The sequence below is a fragment of the Zalophus californianus genome, chromosome 16, assembly GCF_009762305.2.
Source record: "Zalophus californianus isolate mZalCal1 chromosome 16, mZalCal1.pri.v2, whole genome shotgun sequence".
NCBI lineage: Eukaryota > Metazoa > Chordata > Mammalia > Carnivora > Otariidae > Zalophus > Zalophus californianus.
In genome coordinates, this window is record NC_045610.1 from 49,244,660 (window position 1) to 49,262,735 (window position 18,076).

Sequence of the window (18,076 nt, forward strand, 5' to 3'; positions counted from 1 at the left end):
GAGCAGTGCCCAGCAGGGAACTCAGGCCCACTGCCTCCCTGGGACCAGCAGAGCAGAGGGCTCGCTGTGTGCAAATACTCAAGGACAGGCTCCCCAGGCAGAAAACTTTGGCTCAGAAGCAGACGGGGGGATTAGGCTTTAGTACACACGAGAAAGCCGAGGCAGGTCCTGGGAGGGTGTGACCTGTCCGAGGTCACAGAACAGAGGTCTAGGATCCCAGTGCAGTTGTAGGTGGGAATCCAGAGACCGTAGTTCTGCCAAGAGGAAGGGCCTGAGGCCCCCAGCACCCATCCTGGGTCCTGAGGGGCTATGGCCCAGCTCTGGCTCACCACCCTCCACCCCTGTGGGAAGTGTCTGCTCTGCACATGGCAGCCACCAAGCCTTGCTGTCAGGGCCGAGCTCACACTTGCAGTGCACGCTGGGTCCTGGCATGTCTGGCACATTCAGTGGAATCCAGCCTTTTCCCCGTACCCACTCACCAAGTGGCGCGTTTGTGTTCCAGAGGTTAATAAACTTCTCATGGGTTGTATTCACATGTGAGCATGTATTCCCTGAGTGTGGGATACCAGTCAAGACCGGGGGAAGCGCAAACGAGCTCCACGCACTCATCAGAAAGATGGGCTCAGTTGGAGGGGCAGCCTGCAAAGGAACAGAGCCCGGGGCCTGGCTGTGCACGGCTGGGCCTGGCTGGGCTGACACCCCCCACCCCCCCAATGCACCGTGTAATTCTTAAGATGGAATGCCATTTCTCCCGCTCTCTGCCCTTCATCCACTTGTGATGTTTAATTTACTGTGTCAGCTTGGCTGGGCCATGGCGCCCACATATTATTCTGGCAGTTTCTGTGAAGGTGTGCTTTGGATAAGATTGACATTTAAATCAGTGGACTCTGAGTAATGCAGATCACTCTTTATAACGTGCTGGGCCTTGTCCAATCGGTTGAAGGCCTAAATAGAACAAAGACTGACCTACCCCGAGCAAGAAGGATATATACCAGCAGGCGGGCCTTCAGACTCAAACTGCAACTTTCCCTTGAGTCTGCAGCCTGCTGGTCTCCTCCATCTGATTTTGGATTTGCTAAGCCTCCACCACCATGGGAGCCAATTCTTTGAAATAAATCTCCCTATGCACATCCCATTGTATATCTCTGGAGAACCCTAATACACCACTTTTATTCGGGGAGAAAAGAGAATTACCCAAACGTTAAGGAGGGGCTCCCCTGACCCATCACTGAGAAGCTGGTGGCTCTTATGGATTTGTCCCCAATGCCCCCAACAACTCAGTCCACAGCCCTGAAAACAGACCTTTGAAGGCCAACTGGTGGGGCAAGGGGGTGTCACTGAGTCCCCCCTGGGGCAAGGAGGAGGCTGGTGAGTTCCACGTGGGAGGGAACCAGCAGTTTCGGAATTATCCCTGCCCAACCACTGGTAACCCTGAGCGCTTTTCTAGTCCAGAATTTATCAGATTTCAGTTTATTACCCTCCCTCTCCAAGTTTTTGAAGGTGAGAAAAAGAAATCTCAATGTGTTTTCTTCAAGTGCTTGAAGAAACAAGGGATCAGCAAGTGCATTGGGAAAGGACCCTAATTATAATTTCTGAGTTTATGCACTTTAATATTTGATTAAAACCTTTGATTGTGGAGAGAAGCTGCAAATAGGCCCCTGGTTCTGAGATTAATGGATAGTTGGAAAGGGAACTGTAACAGTTGTGCAATGATTGATCTGTCCCCTGTCCCTCATGAGGGAAGATAATGACTTAAGCATAAACCGCACCTTCCCAAGGCACGAGGTGCTTGACTTAGCAGCCCAGCTTCCAGGCCAATAAGGGCTCATCTTAACGACGTCACAGTCAACAATCAGCTCGTGTCTAGGAGTGGGTTCTATTTTTTTCCTTGTACACACACACAAGCCTGGCACAGAGACAGAGAAAGGGAGCTTAAGGGACAGAAAAGTGCATTTTAGGAGGGTAATTACATTGACCAAAACAGGAGAAGAGCACATCTAAACTAAACCGTCCAGTTTGGAAATGCCGCCTACTGAGTCTGTACGTACGTTAACCGATTCCTTTGCTGTGGAGGAGAACGTGGTTTCCGTTTCATTCTGTGAACAGTTAACCAGAGTACGGCAGTCATTTTAAGGTGCCAATGGCCTGGGAAGTTGGGTTGGGTTTACGGTCGCTATCAGTTTCGAGGCAAGGATTGAAATGTCACATTTGATGGCAACCTGGAGCTTTCTACACAAGGCTGAATCACTAGAGTTGGGGGCGGGTGTGTGGGAGGGAGTGGCTTGGGGATAATTTGGGCCAAGCCCCTCAGAGCAGATGGGGTTGCCCAAAGATCCATGCTTTCAGGTGATGGCTAAACTGGGACCACATTCAGCTTCTCTCATCTTCCCCTCTACTGTGCTGTGAAGCAAGTGGAATAACCCAGCTATGAAGTGACCTGCCTGTACCTGCTGAACTGCATGCACCTCCCTCCCCAAGTCCTATGTTGAGGCCCTCACCTGCAGAAGCTCAGAATGTGACAGGGCCTTTAAACAGGGGATGAATGAGGCTCTGAGGATGGGCTCTAATCTGATCTGACTGGTGTCCTGGTGAGAGGGAACGTGGACACCAGGGCATGCACACAAGCACGGAAAAGACCGTGTGAGGACACGCCATCTGCAAGCCAAGGAGAGGCCTCGGAAGAAAGCCAGTCTGTGGCCATCTTGATCTCTGACTTCTGGTCTCCGGAACCGTGAGGAAAGAAATGTCTCTTGTTGGGGCATTTTGTTATGGCAGCTCTAGAAAACTAAGGACTATCTTGTCCAAGTCCGTACACATGGAGGTGTGGTCTTCTGTAGAGCTTTCCAGAGCCCAAGTGTTGCCCGCGGTGGCTCTGTGACCCTGGAACCTAATGCTATCTTAGAGAGCAAGAGCAAGAGAGAAAAGCTGGTGTGCTAAAAACACACAGCGGAGAGCCCGGCCTTGTTTTGCTACTCATAATCTCATAACTGGAAATGCACACACTGAGAGCTTGCCTGGAGAACTGGGGGCGGGGGGGCGGGTCACGTCCTGCAGTGGCCCTTCCACCAATCCTGCGGACTTCATGGAAAGTGCTTGGTACCTCCCAGCTCAGGTTTGCTACTAGGAAAATGGGCATCACCCTGCCTCATCTTCTGGAAGCATCTGGCTCTCTACATATGTCCCCAGTCCGGGAAGCAGATACTGCCCTGTACTAGGATTAAATGACAACCCCCATATATTCATGGGCATCCAGATTATTCTAAGGCTGGCTTGTTTTTGACTCAAAATGCACCAAGTGTTGGCAAATCCAGCTCCAGATCCCAGGCAGCCTCTTTGAAAGCTGCCTTCTACTTAGGTGATAGAGACGTGTATCTACATGGTTAGATTTCAGGGCTTTGGACAGGAAATACTGCCCATGTGAGCAGGGACAGTATCCCCCAGGCCTGAAACAGTGCCTGATGATACTAACTCGGACCAGCCAAAGTCTGAAATTCTCCTTGTCAGAGTCACTTCTTGGGTTAAGGCATTAAAGACCCCTGCTGAATATGTTGTAGGGGCCATACATATTAAGACATCATCAGCCATTAACACCTCCTTGTGACTTCATCAGTGTGGCTTCAGACCCACTCTGGACCCCTTGGGGACCAAGGCCGGGGCAGCTGAGTCCTGGTGGGAGGAGAGGAGGGGAGATTCACAGCTTATGGGGCAGAGGGAAGGGGAGAGCCCAGGAAGGTGTGCTGTATGGACTGGTGTGGGTAACCAACAAGGATAAAGGATTTCACAAGGAACACTGTTTGGCAATGCTGAACCGGCCAGACCTCCATAGGAGAGTCACCTTTTTGGCCTGATGGCCCAGATCATGAGCAGGAGGGCCAGGCTAGTTGGCAGGCACACAAGTCCGGCTGGGTCTGTGTAAAGAACTCGGCCTGGGGCCATGGAGTTGGGTGTGTAGGGACAAATACACAGCTGGAACAGCCAGTGATTGGCACTCAAGAGGCGGGGCTACACCCATGCTCTCAGCCAATCAGCTTGCCTGCTGGCTCCAGACTCCCTGACACCCACCCTGGGGCAGTTAGAGCTACTCTGGGGGAAGCTGTGGAGACAACGTGGGTCAAGTGACAACAGCGAAGCGCGCGGGGGCAGCCTGGGTCTGGCAACCAAGGGCCTGGGGCTCACAGGCCATCAGGGGAGCACGGGAAGGGCTATCTGGCTGTCCACAGTCCAGGGAGGAAGGTGACGAGGCTCAGCAGGGGGAAGATGACATCTGGTCATAGTCGGGGCACTTGAGCAAGGCTGGGTAGTTGCTGTTCATCTGCAGGGAGGTGTCACTGGAGATGTCGGAGGGGCTGCGGCCCCGGACCCAGGCGTCCGGGTGTAGGAACTGGCCTGAGTAATCAGAGCAGTTGCTCAGGCGAGGCCGGTAGAAGCCGGGGTGGGGCCTGTACAAGTCCTCGGCGGTGTACCGCTTCATGAACAGGTACACGGACATCACCCCCGCGCTCTACAGGGAGGAGAAAGCAGAGGGGCACTCACAGCTGGGGTCCTGGCCTTGCTCCCCGGCTGGGGGCCGGGGTCTGCACAGGATGCGGCCACCGGAGCAGCTGAGGCCCGGGGACAGAGCAGGGATGTCCTGGACAAGCGGGCCCGGGGAAGGTGGGAGAGTGACACATTCTTGGGAGGAAGAAGGGCAGCAGAGAGGGTGGGGCCGGGGCCCCCTGCCTGCCCAGGGAGGTTTACCTCTGTCAAAAGGAACGAGATGGCAGCGAAGGCGAAGGACCAGCCGTACTTGTAGTTGAAATAGGTCTCTGAGTCCTTGGTCCTGTTGAGCATCTCATCGTTGATGCTGGAGATGTAGAGCACGAGGCCCACCACCAGAGAGAGGCCTGCGTCAAGGCAAGGGGCTGCTTAGTGAAGAGGACCCAGGGCCTTTGCTGATGGGGCACCCACCTCCCCTTGGGGTTCAGGAAGAAAGCCTCATTTTGGGCTTGAAGGAGAGCAGGAGCTTTCCTCCTAAAGACCTTGTTTAGACCATTACCTTCTAGAAAGCGGATGGTTGCAGGGAAGAAAGCTCCCTGTCCAGCCACCTTCTGAGCCACGGAAGCCCCATGGCTGTCACCCCACCTGCCCACCCATGAGGATCACTTGTCAGACATACTTGCCTGAGCCCTGTCCCCGGACTTTCTGGGTCATTGGCCTGGGCGGGGGCCCTGGCACTGGGTTGTCTTAAAAGCTCCCCAGCTGATGCTAAGGTGAACTAAGGGTGTGAACCACTGAGTTAGCAAGTGGCCTTTGGTAAACTGAGGAATAAGACAGGCTCCCTTGGCAGCGGCAGCCAGGACCTCCGATCCCTATCTCCTTAACGTCCTTGTGGAGACTAAGCGGCCCACGGTCTTCACAGCGCCACTGACCATGGGGGCGGCATACTGAAATCCTGAGGCAGGAGGGGTAAAGTGAGTTTGTCCAGATTCTGGCAAGCGATAAATCAAGAGGCCACTGGGGCCCAAACTCCTGCTCTCTTGTGCAAGTGACTGCCTCAGGCACCGGTCCCTTGGTTAGTTACTGTCATTGAATTAGGACATAATTAATTACTCTGTTTTGAGCTGTTCAGGCTTAATTCCACTCACATGATTAAACTAGGGCATCTTGAAGGAGGAACATTAAAGGAAAAGAGGTGTGATTCGAGCCTTCCTTGGCACTTAACTCATACTGCAATCATTGCTGGCCCAACAGAGAACCTTCTCTGTTGTTATCATTAAGACAACTTCGCGTGGCCCCGTTCATTCTGAGATTTCTGATCCCGTTGCCTGCGGCTGGAAAAACCTCAGGTGCCTCGAAGTTACTCTACGGCCTTGACTCTTGTCAAGTTAGAAAGATAAAGGAAAAGTTTAACCCCTGAGTCTGCACCTCTTAGACTAGGTGGAAATATCACCAGGCAGAAGGCAGGCCGAGGACTTCGCAGGTGCCCAATAAATATTTGTTGGATTGATGGATGGAAGGGTGGACGGAAGAGTGGTGTGTCAGTGGAAAAGAAGATGGACAGATGAATGGAAGAAAGGATGGAAGGAGAAAAAAGGAAACAAGAAAGAAGGAAGGGAAGGAAGAGAGGAAGGAAGGAAGGGAGGGAAGAAAGGAAGGGAGGGAGGGAGGGAGGAAGGGAGCCATACTGATAAGAAAATGTTGAGAAAAGGAACCTAAACTGGCTTGGCAGTCAGAATACCTGGTGCCCAAGAGCTATTTTTACTCCCTTCCTTCCCTCCTTCCTTCTTTCCTTCCTTCCTTCCATCCATTATCCAAGCCATCCACCTACCCATCTTCCATCTGAGCATCTCCTCCCTAAGCCCCCCCTTGTCAATGAGTCCAGGGCTCCAGGGCACCTAAAATACATGCTCTGAGGGCCACTCTTCTGTCTTGAAGTATCATCTCCAAAAGCAAAGGTCCTCCTGAAAATGCACAGGTCACCTTAGAGGGGAGAAAGAGCCTATCTTTATTTCCCACATACTCTTGCTTTCTCACTCTGTGCACTCCCCGGGAGTGGCCTCAGCCCGACCCATGGTTCCCTCTCCTACTCCCTAAGAGGTTAGCTCTTAATCTCTGTTTTGGGTCCAGGCCCCTTCCACAAAGCCTCTGACCTTTAGCAGCCTTGGGGACACCTCCTCCCAGATGTTACCTGGGCACCTCCAACTCGGCACTTCCCACACTAAACTCATGAACTTGGCCCAAATTTGCTTCTTCTCCTGTGGTCTCTAGATCAACCATGGATGCGTCATTCACCCACTGCCTAGACAAGAACTTGGCACCATCCTTGACTCTTCCCTTAAAGCCTGGTGAGTTTCTCTCCCAATGTCACCTGAACCCTCCCCTTTCTCTCTTCTCTCCTATCATCCCCTTCGCGTGGGCCACCATCACCGCTCTCCTGTGCTGCCGAAAGAGCCCCGCACCTGCTCTCCCTGCCCCTGTCCTGCTTCCAATCCTTCCGTCCATTCCCCAGAGTGGCCCTTTCAAGACCCCCAAAGGTGACCATATCGTCATCCCTTAGCTCAGAATCCTTCTGAGGTTTCCCACAATGTCCCAAATCCTCCGATGCCGTCCCGTCTCCCCTCCCGCCACATTCCACTTTACACTCCTGTCATAAAGTGCAACGGACCCCCCAGTGCTTCATCCTGTCTCTTTCCTCCAGGCTCCCTTTCCCTCCGTCTCAACCTCACTCCTTTACCTCATTCCTACGCATCCGTCAGCTCCCCTTCTGGTTGTCTTACCTGACCAACCCTTGGTCTGAATTTCAGTCACTGCTCTTGGCCCCCATAGGAGTCCCTGCTTGTCCTGCTATGTTCATATTAGTAAATCTCCTTGTTTATATCTCCCACTCCGCTGCCGTTTTTGTGAGCAATGATGCCAGCACCCAGAATAAGGCCTGGTAGACACAATTCATGAATGAATGAATGAAATACAACCTGGTGTCTCCCCAGGAAGACAGATTCATGTTTAAGGGACCTGGGTATGGGCGTCACTGGAAAGTCAAGGGGACAATAGGAGTCTCCTGACAATAGCTGAGGGCTGGGAGTGAAGGAGCCATAATTCCAAAGGTAGACTGTACTTACCTTTCATGCAAAACCAGGAAGAAATAGCCCCTTCAAAAATAAGAGTGCTCATTATCGGTAGAACTAAGAAGTCAGAGGTGGTGACAATGGGGAGCGAGGAGAGAGCCCCGGGTTCTAATCCCAGCTCTGCCCCAGGTGAGCCTGTCCGGTCTCTCCTCCCCTGGGGGTCATGGATGGGCTCGAGGTCATCAGAGGCCTCCCTCACTCCAACTCAGTTCTGTCTGGGGCACAGACTCAGCTGCTCCCGTGCCAGGGGCTGACCCACAGCTGTGACCACACTTCCCAGAGCAGAGCCGTGGAGGCGTCAAGTGTCGAGAGTCGAGAGTGCGCGAAAGAAAACAGTACAGCTTACCCGAGAGAATAAAAAAGATGCCAGAGACAAAGGCCAGTATTGTCCTGTGGGGACGGATGTGTCCGATGTTGCTCAGGATAAACCCAATGAACATGAAGAAGAGGCTGACCAGGGGGAACGGTGTGGCCGAGCGAATCATCTCTAATTGAGGAGACAAAAGGACACCGTCAGCCTCCCCTTACCTACTTACCTCCCCTCCCAGGTGTTCCTGGCAGTGTCTGCCAACTGGTCCCCGAAGCCCCCTGGCCTGCATGAGTTCTCTGGGCCCCATCCCCTCCTTGGGTGGCCCGGGGACCTCCCAGCACCGGCAGGGCTTGCATCTCTGAGGCAGGGTTGGGAGGGCTGACACTGCCAACATGCTTCTGTCTTCTCTTCCAGCACAAACTGCTCCCTCCTGGGCATCTAGTATGGCAGCCGTGGAAGGGCCTTATCACTCACCTCACTTCCTCTCCCGGGGGCATGCACCCTCTCCAGGGGCACAGGCATCTATCTCTGGGGGGCGCTGCAGACAGTTCCTGGCCTCTGTCGTCTTCAACTTATAACTACTTGGGGGATGGTCTGCCTAATGAATGTATCTTGTCTTTGTCCTTGGTTCCTGAGCGAGAACCTCCAAATCCCTGGAATTTCCCAAGTGAGAAGAGTGTCCTTGATATTCATGGTGGGCCTCTCGACTACCCCTGAGATTCTTCCAATCAGTTGACTCAGGACGGGGCTGGAAAGACCAACCATGTGATTAGACGGTTGGGGTTTTGAGCCACGTGATCCGGGCCTGACTCTGGGAAGGGGGGAGGGGTCTGGAGACTGTGTTCAGTCATGTGGTGGACAGCTCACTCGAACATGCCTCCGTAAATGAAACCCAATACATACTCGGCACCAAAGCCTGGTTGGGTTTCCTGGTTAGTGAACACATCCAGGTGTCAGGATGGTGACACATCCTGATTCCATGGGGAGAAGACATGGAGGCTCGGCATTCGGTGCCCTCCCAGATCTGGCCCTATGTGCCTCCTCATCTGACTGGTCTTGATCTGAAATCTTTATAATAAAACTGTGATAGGAAGTATAGTGCTTTCCTGAGTTCTATGACTTGCTCTAGCAACGTTTTGAACCTGAGGGGGTCACAGGAACGTCTGACTTGTAGCCAGCTGGTCAGAAATGCCGGTGGCCTTGGGGGTCTTCTGAACTTCCAGCTGGTATGGGAAATGAGGGAAGTCTGGTTGGGGGACTGAGTCCCTAGCCTAAGGCTAAGGGGTGATTGTATCAGAACCGTATTGCAAGCCCACACTGGGGTCAGAATCGACCCTGGTGAGGCAAAGGCCATCGGGTCAATCTTCTTGGGGGCCAGAGAGTTTGCATCAGTTCCCTGAGTGCTATGGTTTGGATGCCTAGGGTGGAGCCCTCATGAGTGGGATCGATGCTTTTATAAAAGAGACCCCACGGAGCTCCCTCACCCCTTCCTCTTTGTGAGAACACAGAAACAAGGCACCAGTTATGAGCCAGGAGAGGGCCCTCACCACAACGTGATCCTGCTGGACCCTTGATCGTGGACTTCCAGCCTCCATGACTGAGAGAAATAAATTTCTGTGGGTCAGAAACTACCTGGTCTGTGGTATTTTGCTACGGTAGCCCACATAAACTAAGGCACGAGGCAGAATGCCCTCTCCCTTGCCTGGGCCACAAGACTTGGGAGACTCCAGCAAGCTGTCATCACCACTGGAAGAATAATCGGCAGAGCAAGCTCTGGTGAGCTGAGGCCAACCCCATCAGCTGAGTTGAAGGGCATTAGTGCTTGAGAAGCAAGCTGGTCATCCTGCCTCTTCCCCCTGCCCTGCCCTGCTCTGTCTAGCCAGTGACCCAGGTCAGAAAGTCTGAGGCACCTACTTAGAACATTGACCGTGGACTCTGATGTCAACTGAGTGTTCATGGGCATCACATACTCTATGGTGAAGCAGCGTCCCCGCTCCTCACCTGTGAAGACAAGAATCATTTGCATTTCCAGGTGATTCTTGAACATGGATGTGAAGTTCATACATTCAAATGGTATCCCCAAATGCTTCTGGGATCTTTGGCCCACTGTGTTTGCGCCTGGGGCGGATCTAAATCTCGGGGTCCCATCCCTGGCTAGTGACCTGCAGTACGGGTGGGGGTGCCTCCTGACCTGGAGGCACCTGAAGAAGTAGCACTGTGAATGTGGACCCAAGCACCAAGAGTCACATGAAAATAAGTCCGCACTACAAACTTGAGGTTAAGTGACACATCCGGTGGCCGTCTTGTTGCTTTGGGACAGACTCAGCTGATGATGGCACATGGCTGGCTTAGATTCCCCAGCAGAGATGTCATGGAACAGAACCCCCAAAGCCTTCTCAATCATTTTGGAAGCCAGACCCTAGTGACTTCAAATTCTCCTTCACATTGAAGTAGAGACTGATGCCGCATAGTTTAGGCAAGTGAGAGGTGAGGTCAGCGTCAGATGCCATTTCCAAAGTAGACCGAGGAGTCACCAGGAGGCCAGGCCTTGAGGTGTCCTCCATGCTGTATGCTGCTGGGCGCCAATCACCACCCTCATTCTCCAAAGCCCCACTATAAAGCTGGGAGGACCACATGCTCCCTCTGTCCTGTGTACATGTAAAGTGCCAGGGGCCCTTCTAGAAAGGCTCAGTGATCACCCTTTGGGGATTCTAGCCAGCTCAGCCTCGTGACCAGTCTCACAGAGCATGGAGATGCTCCTCTGTGCAGGTTGGTTCTGGGCCATGATAAAGGGATAAAGACAAAGTGCTTGGAATAGCAACTCAAGGGTTCTAGAGAAGTCCTCGAGAACTGGAGGGAGGCCCAGATAGGTGGGATCAAAGCCTGCACCATCTTGCCGATTTGGAAGGACGTACACCTGGGTTTTCTCTTTCCCATTTCACAGAATTGGAACAGGGAAACTGCCAAGTCTTTCCCATTCTGTAAACGAGTGGACCTGTAATGTTGAGTCAAGAAGACTTACTTTGCCTCCTTGGTCTTCATTTGCTTCTTTGTAAAGTGGAAATAATAAGTCCTGCCTTGGAGTGTTGTGGGGAGGCACTGAGATCAATAATTCCACGGGCTAAGGCACACAAGGGTGGTTCCAGACCCGTGGGAGGCCAGCCTCATTCAGCCTGGGAAGCAGTGTGGGGAAGGGTGGGGAAGGCGTGGCTGCATTCATCTCTCAGGTTGGAGGGACACAGGTCCCAGGGATGACAGGACCTGCTCCTGGACACTGTGACTCAGGGCTTACGTTTGGAATGGGCCGTGGTTGCTGCAGGGAGCCCCACCCAGAATTCACGAGCGCCATCTCTGGTGAACTGCCCCCTCCCAGTGGGGGCATCTCTTCCCAACGGGGGCTCTTGGGCAGGTTTTCCGGGGCGGGGGGCAAGGGCTGCTCCTGTCTCTGGGAGAGGGCTGTCCCAACCTGGGGTGCCCTTACCTGCGAGGAAGCAGACACGCCACAGGCCCGAGTGCAGGGACATCTTGATCTCCATGCTCTGGTTCTGGGGCAGGACCACGCCCTCCTCCAGGTAGAGCCAGTAGTCGGTGCTGACTGCGATGCCCAGGAGACCCAGGCCACAGACAGCAAAGACGCTGCTCAGCAGGGTCAGGGCCTTCCTCCCGCAGCCACTCATCTTCCCAGAGGTTGCTGGGCGGCCTGCAGCCAAGGAAGTGGTCTCTGGAGGCAGGAGAGAGGGTGAGCCTCTGAGGAGGCCAAGATGAGGGGCCTGGAGGAGGTAACTCAAGTCAATCCCGCTCGGCTAACCGGATACAGAAAGACCCCCAGGCCAGCTCCTGGATGCCAGGCCACTATGGGGGTGCTTCCTCTCCCCCTCAGGAATTCACAGCTTTCTGGACAGCCTACTACAAGGGTCCCCCTTTCCTCTCTCGGAGCCCCCCTTGCTGGATAACACCATTCATTCACTCATCTGCAGCAACCCACTGTGCCCACATGGAAGACAAGATGAACAGCACACTCTCCTTGCCCTCGAAGAGTTCCCATGATCTCCCATGGAGGCATGAACTCTGCGGGGGTGGACTTCTCTGTGTTAAGAAGGACTCTGAGCAGGATGCAGAGGGGGAAGCAGCAGTGGCCTTAAGAAAAGGCAGAGGGGCAGAGAAGGCCTCTTGGGAAGGTGTCTTCTTCATGGACTCCAGTGAGTTGTAGTTCTGGGTCAGCCCAAGAAGCCACACCACGGTCCAAAGCCAATGGGCCTCTAAACCCAACTGACCTTGCGGGCTCAGCAGGTGGTACTGGCGGGAGCCAGCTCTGAACCAGCCAGAGGCCGAGAGTCTATGCAAGGGGAGCCGTGAACCCCCTACTGATACCTGCCATGGCCAGGCGTGGGCTCGCGCAGGGAAAGACTGACAGTAGGGGCAGACAGAGGCCAGCCTCTACAGAGCCCACAGCCCAGTTCAGGGCTTCTGGACACTGGTCGCAATCTAGAAACATCTGGGGAGCATCTAAAAATCCCTCCAGCCTGGGTGTCCCTCTGAGGGATTCTGGGGCAGCTGGCCTCCTACGGGGGCAGGGGTATCCTGCAGGTGCTCTCGGCGATTCTAATGTGCAGCCCAAGTGGAAAACAACTGATCTTTGCTCCTCAGAGTGTGATCCGTGGACCAGCAGCATCGGCCTCATCCCAGAGTTTGTCAGAAAGGCAGAATCCCAGGGCCTTCCAACTTTCTTAACCAGAATCTGTATTTTAACAAGATCTAGGTGAGCTGCGGATCTGCTGAAGTCTGAGGGGCTCTGAGCCAGCCAACAAGAAACCACGCTACAACGCAGTAAGGGCTATGATGGGGAAAGGCAGGATATGATGAGAGCCCAGAAGAGGGTCACCTAGGGGGCTGTAGGGGGCAGGCAGAGCCATTTCTAGAAGGGGAGGGGGCCAGCAGAGCAAGTCATATGCCTGCAAAGTTGCCAGGCCGTCAGCATCTCTCACGGGCCCTTTTGCTGTCAGTCCTACAAAGTCAGAAATTCTGAAATGTTAATGGTCAGGAAAGAGTCAAGTGCCACAGCGCCTGTGATGGGGAGGTGGGGTCACCCACCTCGAGACCCTAACCCAGCCAAGACACGGGTACGTCTGGGCCGAGCCCGCGGAGAAGGGACAGAAGCCACGCTCCGGTCAGGAGGCTTGATTCGTCTGTGAAGTCTGAGCTGGCTGTGGGAGAAGGGGGGGAACAGTGAGAGCTCTGCGCAACAAAGGGGGAGGAACGGACCCTGGTTCCACAGCTTCGGCCCAGCTGAGTTTACGCAGCTATGGAGCGATCCCCACGCTGGCTTCCTGGGGGTGTGCGTGAGAGCCTGGGGGCAGAGGCCTCCTGTCCACCCTCCTTCCCATGCCGCCTTTGACAAAGGAGGGAAAAAGAAACTCCCCAAACGGCCAGCCCCACCAACAAGCCAAGTCGTTCTGCACGCAGCGCGGTGGGACAAGGGGGGGACGGCTCGGCTCCCGACGGGGTTACCCGCATCTAATAAAGCACCTACTCTGCTCTGTGACCCCATCATCACAGGCAGAACCCTGGGGGCCCCCGGGGGAGGGGAGGGGGCGGGGCAGGCTGCCTGCAGGAGCCCCAGGGAAGTGACCGCCTGGACTGCTGGGATGGGTAGTGACCAGGGAATTATAACTGAGACTTTTATAGCAGTTTGCGGTACTTTCCCTCATTCCTGAGGCTTGCAAAACCCCGAATGTGCCAGAGGGAAGGGGATTAGAAGCCCATGGGTGGTTGGGGGGGGGGAAGGGAAGGAGAGGAGAAAAAGGGATTCGATCCCCAATGAGAACAACGGCTCTGTACGCTGCGAAGAGCCTGGAAGGGAGAGGTGGGGCGCCCGGACACAGCCCGGTCACTAACTAGCCGTGTCGTGTTGAAACAGTAACCTTTCGGAGGGCCATTTTTTTCTCGAAGAGAATAACAATAAAAGCCAAAGTATATTGAATATTCTCAACTGTTAGGCATTCTGCTAAGCACCTGGCTCTCTATTTTAATCCTTACAGCCTGTTACCATCCCCATTTTATAGGTGAACAAATTGAGGATCAGAAAGGTTTTAAAAAACTTGCTGAAGATCACTCAGCTAGCAAGTGGTGGTGCCTGCCTTTGAACTTCACCCTGCCCCACTCCCGAGACCTTTCCCATGCCACCTCTACGAGTGGTTTCCAAAGCGGGTTCCATGGAGCACTATTCTAGTAAAAAAGACTCTGATGGGAAAAAAGCATGGGAAGTACTGCATCTAGATCTTGAAGAATCATGCTGCACATTAATATGTTACAGGCCTGAAAAGCGTGTGCAGTTTCGCTCACTGCGGTGTTTTCCGAACTTCTGGGTCCACAAAATGGTGTCTGGTTCCGTGGTACCCACTTTGCGAATGCTGCCGTCCCCCCTCCCCCCTGCGTGAAGAATACCAAGCTCTCACTAGGCCACTCCATGAACTTGCTGGGGGATTAAACGCAGCACGGATGCAGCGTGCTTTGTAAGGAATTAGCATCACCCAGCAATGGGGTAACCAGCCCCCCGCCTTGCAGGGCGCACAGATCACGACTGACTGGCCAATTTTAACAGTAAGCTTGGCAGAGAGACAAAAAAAGACTCAGATCTGAGAAATCTGGGGAGGGAGGGTGGAGAGGAGATTGGATCTGAAGTTATACATGCAGGAGAGACAGGAAAAGGCTGAAGTGGACCCGCCAGCCACACTGCAGGAGCAGACCGCGAAGCCTGGGGTGAGCTTGGGCAAAGGGAAAAGTCCCTTTCCAGAGTGCGTAACAAATCCGGGGGACGCCACGCAGAGCGAGAAATGGTCCTCTTACCCATTACACAGTTGTATTTGTGCTTCTGTTCTGAAATCGTATTTATGCACAAATAAATATCATGAGCTGAGTACGGGAAAGCCCTTCTGACAAGAACCCCGTAAGTAGTAGGTGGTATATGCCCCCATTTCATGGATGGGGAAACTGAGGCTCAGACATGTTCCATAGCCTACAGGACATCACAGGTGGCTGACACCCGTGACCTGTGATTGATTTAAATTTAGGTCTAATTCCCAAGTTTATGCTACGGCTACATCATCTCCCTGCTGAAGGAATAAACAGGTTCAAGAAACTTGGGGTGAAGAAGCACATCCAGAGCAGGTCACTGGGGAATCTAGAAATGCATGGAGCACAGTATTTCGGAAGATTGTCTTTGGAAATAGCCTAGTGTTACATAAAGGTTGTCTCCTGACCCTCCTGGGTTTACTTTGGGGGAGTCAGCCGGCATATCCTCTCATATTGAGAGGCGAACTCTAACCCAGCATTTCTGATTCCCAAAACCACCTTTCAGGGCAGGAAGACTAACGTTTCCCTCAAAGCACATTTTAGAAAACCAGGGTCCAGAGGAGAGATTTACCTGAGATCGTACGGCCAGTTCTGTGGAGGGACAGGAGTGTGAACTGGAAATCTTCTGAATGCTGATCCAGTGCTTTTTCCTCTGTGCTGTACAGAAAATCATAAGGCAGAGGGGAAAATTCATGCACCTGCCCACTGTGAAAGCAACACCACCATTCACATCTTAGTTCCCAGCCTTTCTCCTGTGTGACTGTGTGCTTGCTCACAGATTCTTCCAGTCAATATCTTCAGTGGGTGGGGCAGGGACAGCGGTCCCCTGAAGACACTCTGGTTGGGAATGGATTCCCAGTTCCCACATAATCAGATCTTTGCTTTTCCATGGTTGTTTCTCCTTCTCACGAATCCTCTCCCTGGGCTATAGCATCCAGTTGATTCTTCTCATGGGGGAGGCAGACCTTTTTTTATAAGTTGCTACCACCAGACAAGATGTTTACTCTATAATATTAAGTGAATAAAGCTGGAGATAAAACCCCATGTTTGTCAGGACCTCAACTATGAAACAAATTCATAGACTAGGAAGAAATAAACCAAAATGTTGATGGTGGATACTTCCAGGTCTTAAGGTTACGTGTATTTGATTTTCTTTAGAGTGTTCTGTGCTCGACAAAGCTTCTAAAAAAAAAAAAAAACAAACCCATATATCCAGAGAGGAAAACTAAAGATTAGAGTCATCAATTGTCCAACTGCTGCCCTTGTAAACAGAAATGGAAGGGCCCCAGTTAATTTCTGGGCTAGAGATGCCAAAATGCATTGTCATCCCTTGGAGCTTGGGGCCCAGAAGCACGGCAGCTTTGAGCCTTTTAAGATGATCACCCTGGTGCCATTACCTCTAAGAATTAGCTTGTTAATTATCAGGAATTAACCGTCGCTAATTATCATCTGTGACTAGCAATTAGGGGGAAATGTCTTGTGGAGATTAAATCACCAATGGCACATTTCTCTGCCCAAGCCAATAATGAAGTGCTTAGGTGCTCAGAGAGAGGTGAGCTTATAGGCATGAGTGAGCGCCCAGTTGGAGAACTGGGAGTGCGTGTGGCGGGGTGGACAGGTTTCAACTGGGGAGGAGAAAAGAAGTGGAGGATAGTCCAATGCAGACATCCTGATCTCAGTTTCCCATGAACCCAGAGAAAACCCTGTAGTGCTTGATGAAGGGTTGGGGGTTTGGGGGTTCTTGACAGGGCTTCCGAGCCAGTTACAGCAGCTGCTGCCTCCTGTAAGTGGGTCTAAGTGACTCAGCGTCAGCTTGGCCAACACCCAGCAGAATGAGCTGGTGACCAGAGGACAGCCCTCAGTGGGCCTGTGGCTCTGCCTGCTTCCCCTTGTGCTGCCCCCCATTACATTCTATGGTGGGGAATAAGCAACCACAAATTCTTTGACACTCCTCCCATTGAGAGGTGGGATCCACACCCCTCTCCTCCCCTTGAGTCAAGGCAGGTCTGTGATGACTTTGACCAACAGAGTCCATGGAAGTGATACCATGTGACTTCTGAGGCTGGGTCACAGGAGGAGATACAGTTTCTGCCTGGTTCTCTGAGGATCCCCTGCAGGGGGAAGCCAGTGCCCAGGCGAGAAGTCCGACTCGCCCGAGATCACCAAGCTTTGGATCAGGGTTTCTCAACCTTGGCCCTATTGACGTTTTGGACTGGACACATCCTTGCGGTGGGGAGCTGGGATGTGCACGGCAGGATGGTCAGTAGCATCTCTGGCCTCCATCCACCAGATGCTAGTGCACCCTTGCTGTGAATAGACACGAATGCCCCTGGGTGGCAAAATCACCCCTGGTGGAGAACCATTGCCTTGGAGACCACAAGTAGGTGTTCTGGTTGACAGCCTCAGCTGAGCCCCCAGCCATGGGACTGGGCCACCCTGGACACACCCAGCCCGGTGGAACTTTCTGATCACAGCAGCCCCAGCCAATGGTCTGACTGCATCTGCTGGACAAACTCCAAACAAGAACAGCCCAGCTGAGCACTTCCCAGATTCCTGCCCCACAAAATCAGGAGAATATGGTAGTTGTTTTTTTGTTTTGTTTTGTTTTGTTTTTCAGGGGCCTGAACTAACGACCCCGAGACCAAGATCTGAGCTGAGATCAAGGGTTGGACACTTAACCAACAGAGCCCCTGGTATTGTTGTTTTATACCATTGGGTTCTGAGGTAATTTATTCTAAGGCAGAAGTTACCAAATAACTATAATTCACTTAATTAGCATCTCCTTCTCACTGCCTAAGTATGACATAAATCCCAGGTGGCCTGAGGGTCATAGTTTAATCCTAGACTTTACAGCTATGTTGGGGAGTCAATGGCACATGGGCTTTGGGACCAGGCAAATCTGAGTTGGAATGCCAGTTCTCCCATGTCACATCCTGAGCAAGTCACATGACCACTCTGAACCTCAGTATCTTCATCTGTAAAACGGAAAGCTTCAGAAGAATTGTGAGGATTTATACAAGTGTAATCAAATAAGGCTGGGCCACCTCAGGCCATCTCTGTACAATGCTGCAGTCAGAAAGTGCCACTGCCTGACACCCAAAGAGCAGTGAACAACAAGGCAGAATTAATAGGGTACATCTGTCCCTGAAAAGGGGCAAAATGTCCCAGACTTTCTCATCTCCATCCAGTTCTCCAATTTCCCTCTTATCATGGCAACTGCTGCCTGCAGAATTGCCTTCATTTCTATCTCTGCCAAATTCCTACCCTCTCTTACCTCCCTATCATCTAAGGCATTTGGATTGGAGAGATA

General features: G+C 52.7%; 1 protein-coding gene and 1 long non-coding RNA gene across 7 annotated transcripts in view; one reads left to right on the forward strand and one right to left on the reverse strand.

The window, feature by feature from the left end:
- Positions 1-1,857: 1,857 nt before the first annotated feature.
- Positions 1,858-18,076, reverse strand: part of CACNG5 (calcium voltage-gated channel auxiliary subunit gamma 5) — a 40,015-nt gene continuing 23,796 nt past the window's right edge. For 3 of the 6 annotated variants that reach the window (XM_027624470.2, XM_027624474.2, XM_027624469.2), the window contains 6 exons: positions 15,338-15,423; positions 11,396-11,684; positions 9,829-9,915; positions 7,951-8,091; positions 4,738-4,883; positions 1,858-4,501 (listed from right to left, as the gene is read on the reverse strand). In XM_027624470.2, the coding sequence (XP_027480271.1) occupies positions 4,244-4,501; positions 4,738-4,883; positions 7,951-8,091; positions 9,829-9,915; positions 11,396-11,591 (828 nt within the window). In that variant the 5' untranslated portion in view covers positions 11,592-11,684; positions 15,338-15,423 and the 3' untranslated portion in view covers positions 1,858-4,243. Of the gene's footprint in view, positions 4,502-4,737; positions 4,884-7,950; positions 8,092-9,828; positions 9,916-11,395; positions 11,685-13,005; positions 13,119-15,337; positions 15,424-18,076 lie in introns of all 6 variants that reach the window. The other 3 variants (XM_027624473.2, XM_027624475.2, XM_027624472.2) reach the window with 2 other exon arrangements.
- LOC113938969 lies at positions 4,098-7,967 on the forward strand. The gene is made up of 3 exons (XR_003525073.2): positions 4,098-4,233; positions 6,748-6,824; positions 7,831-7,967. It is a non-coding gene; the product is annotated as an uncharacterized LOC113938969 (long non-coding RNA).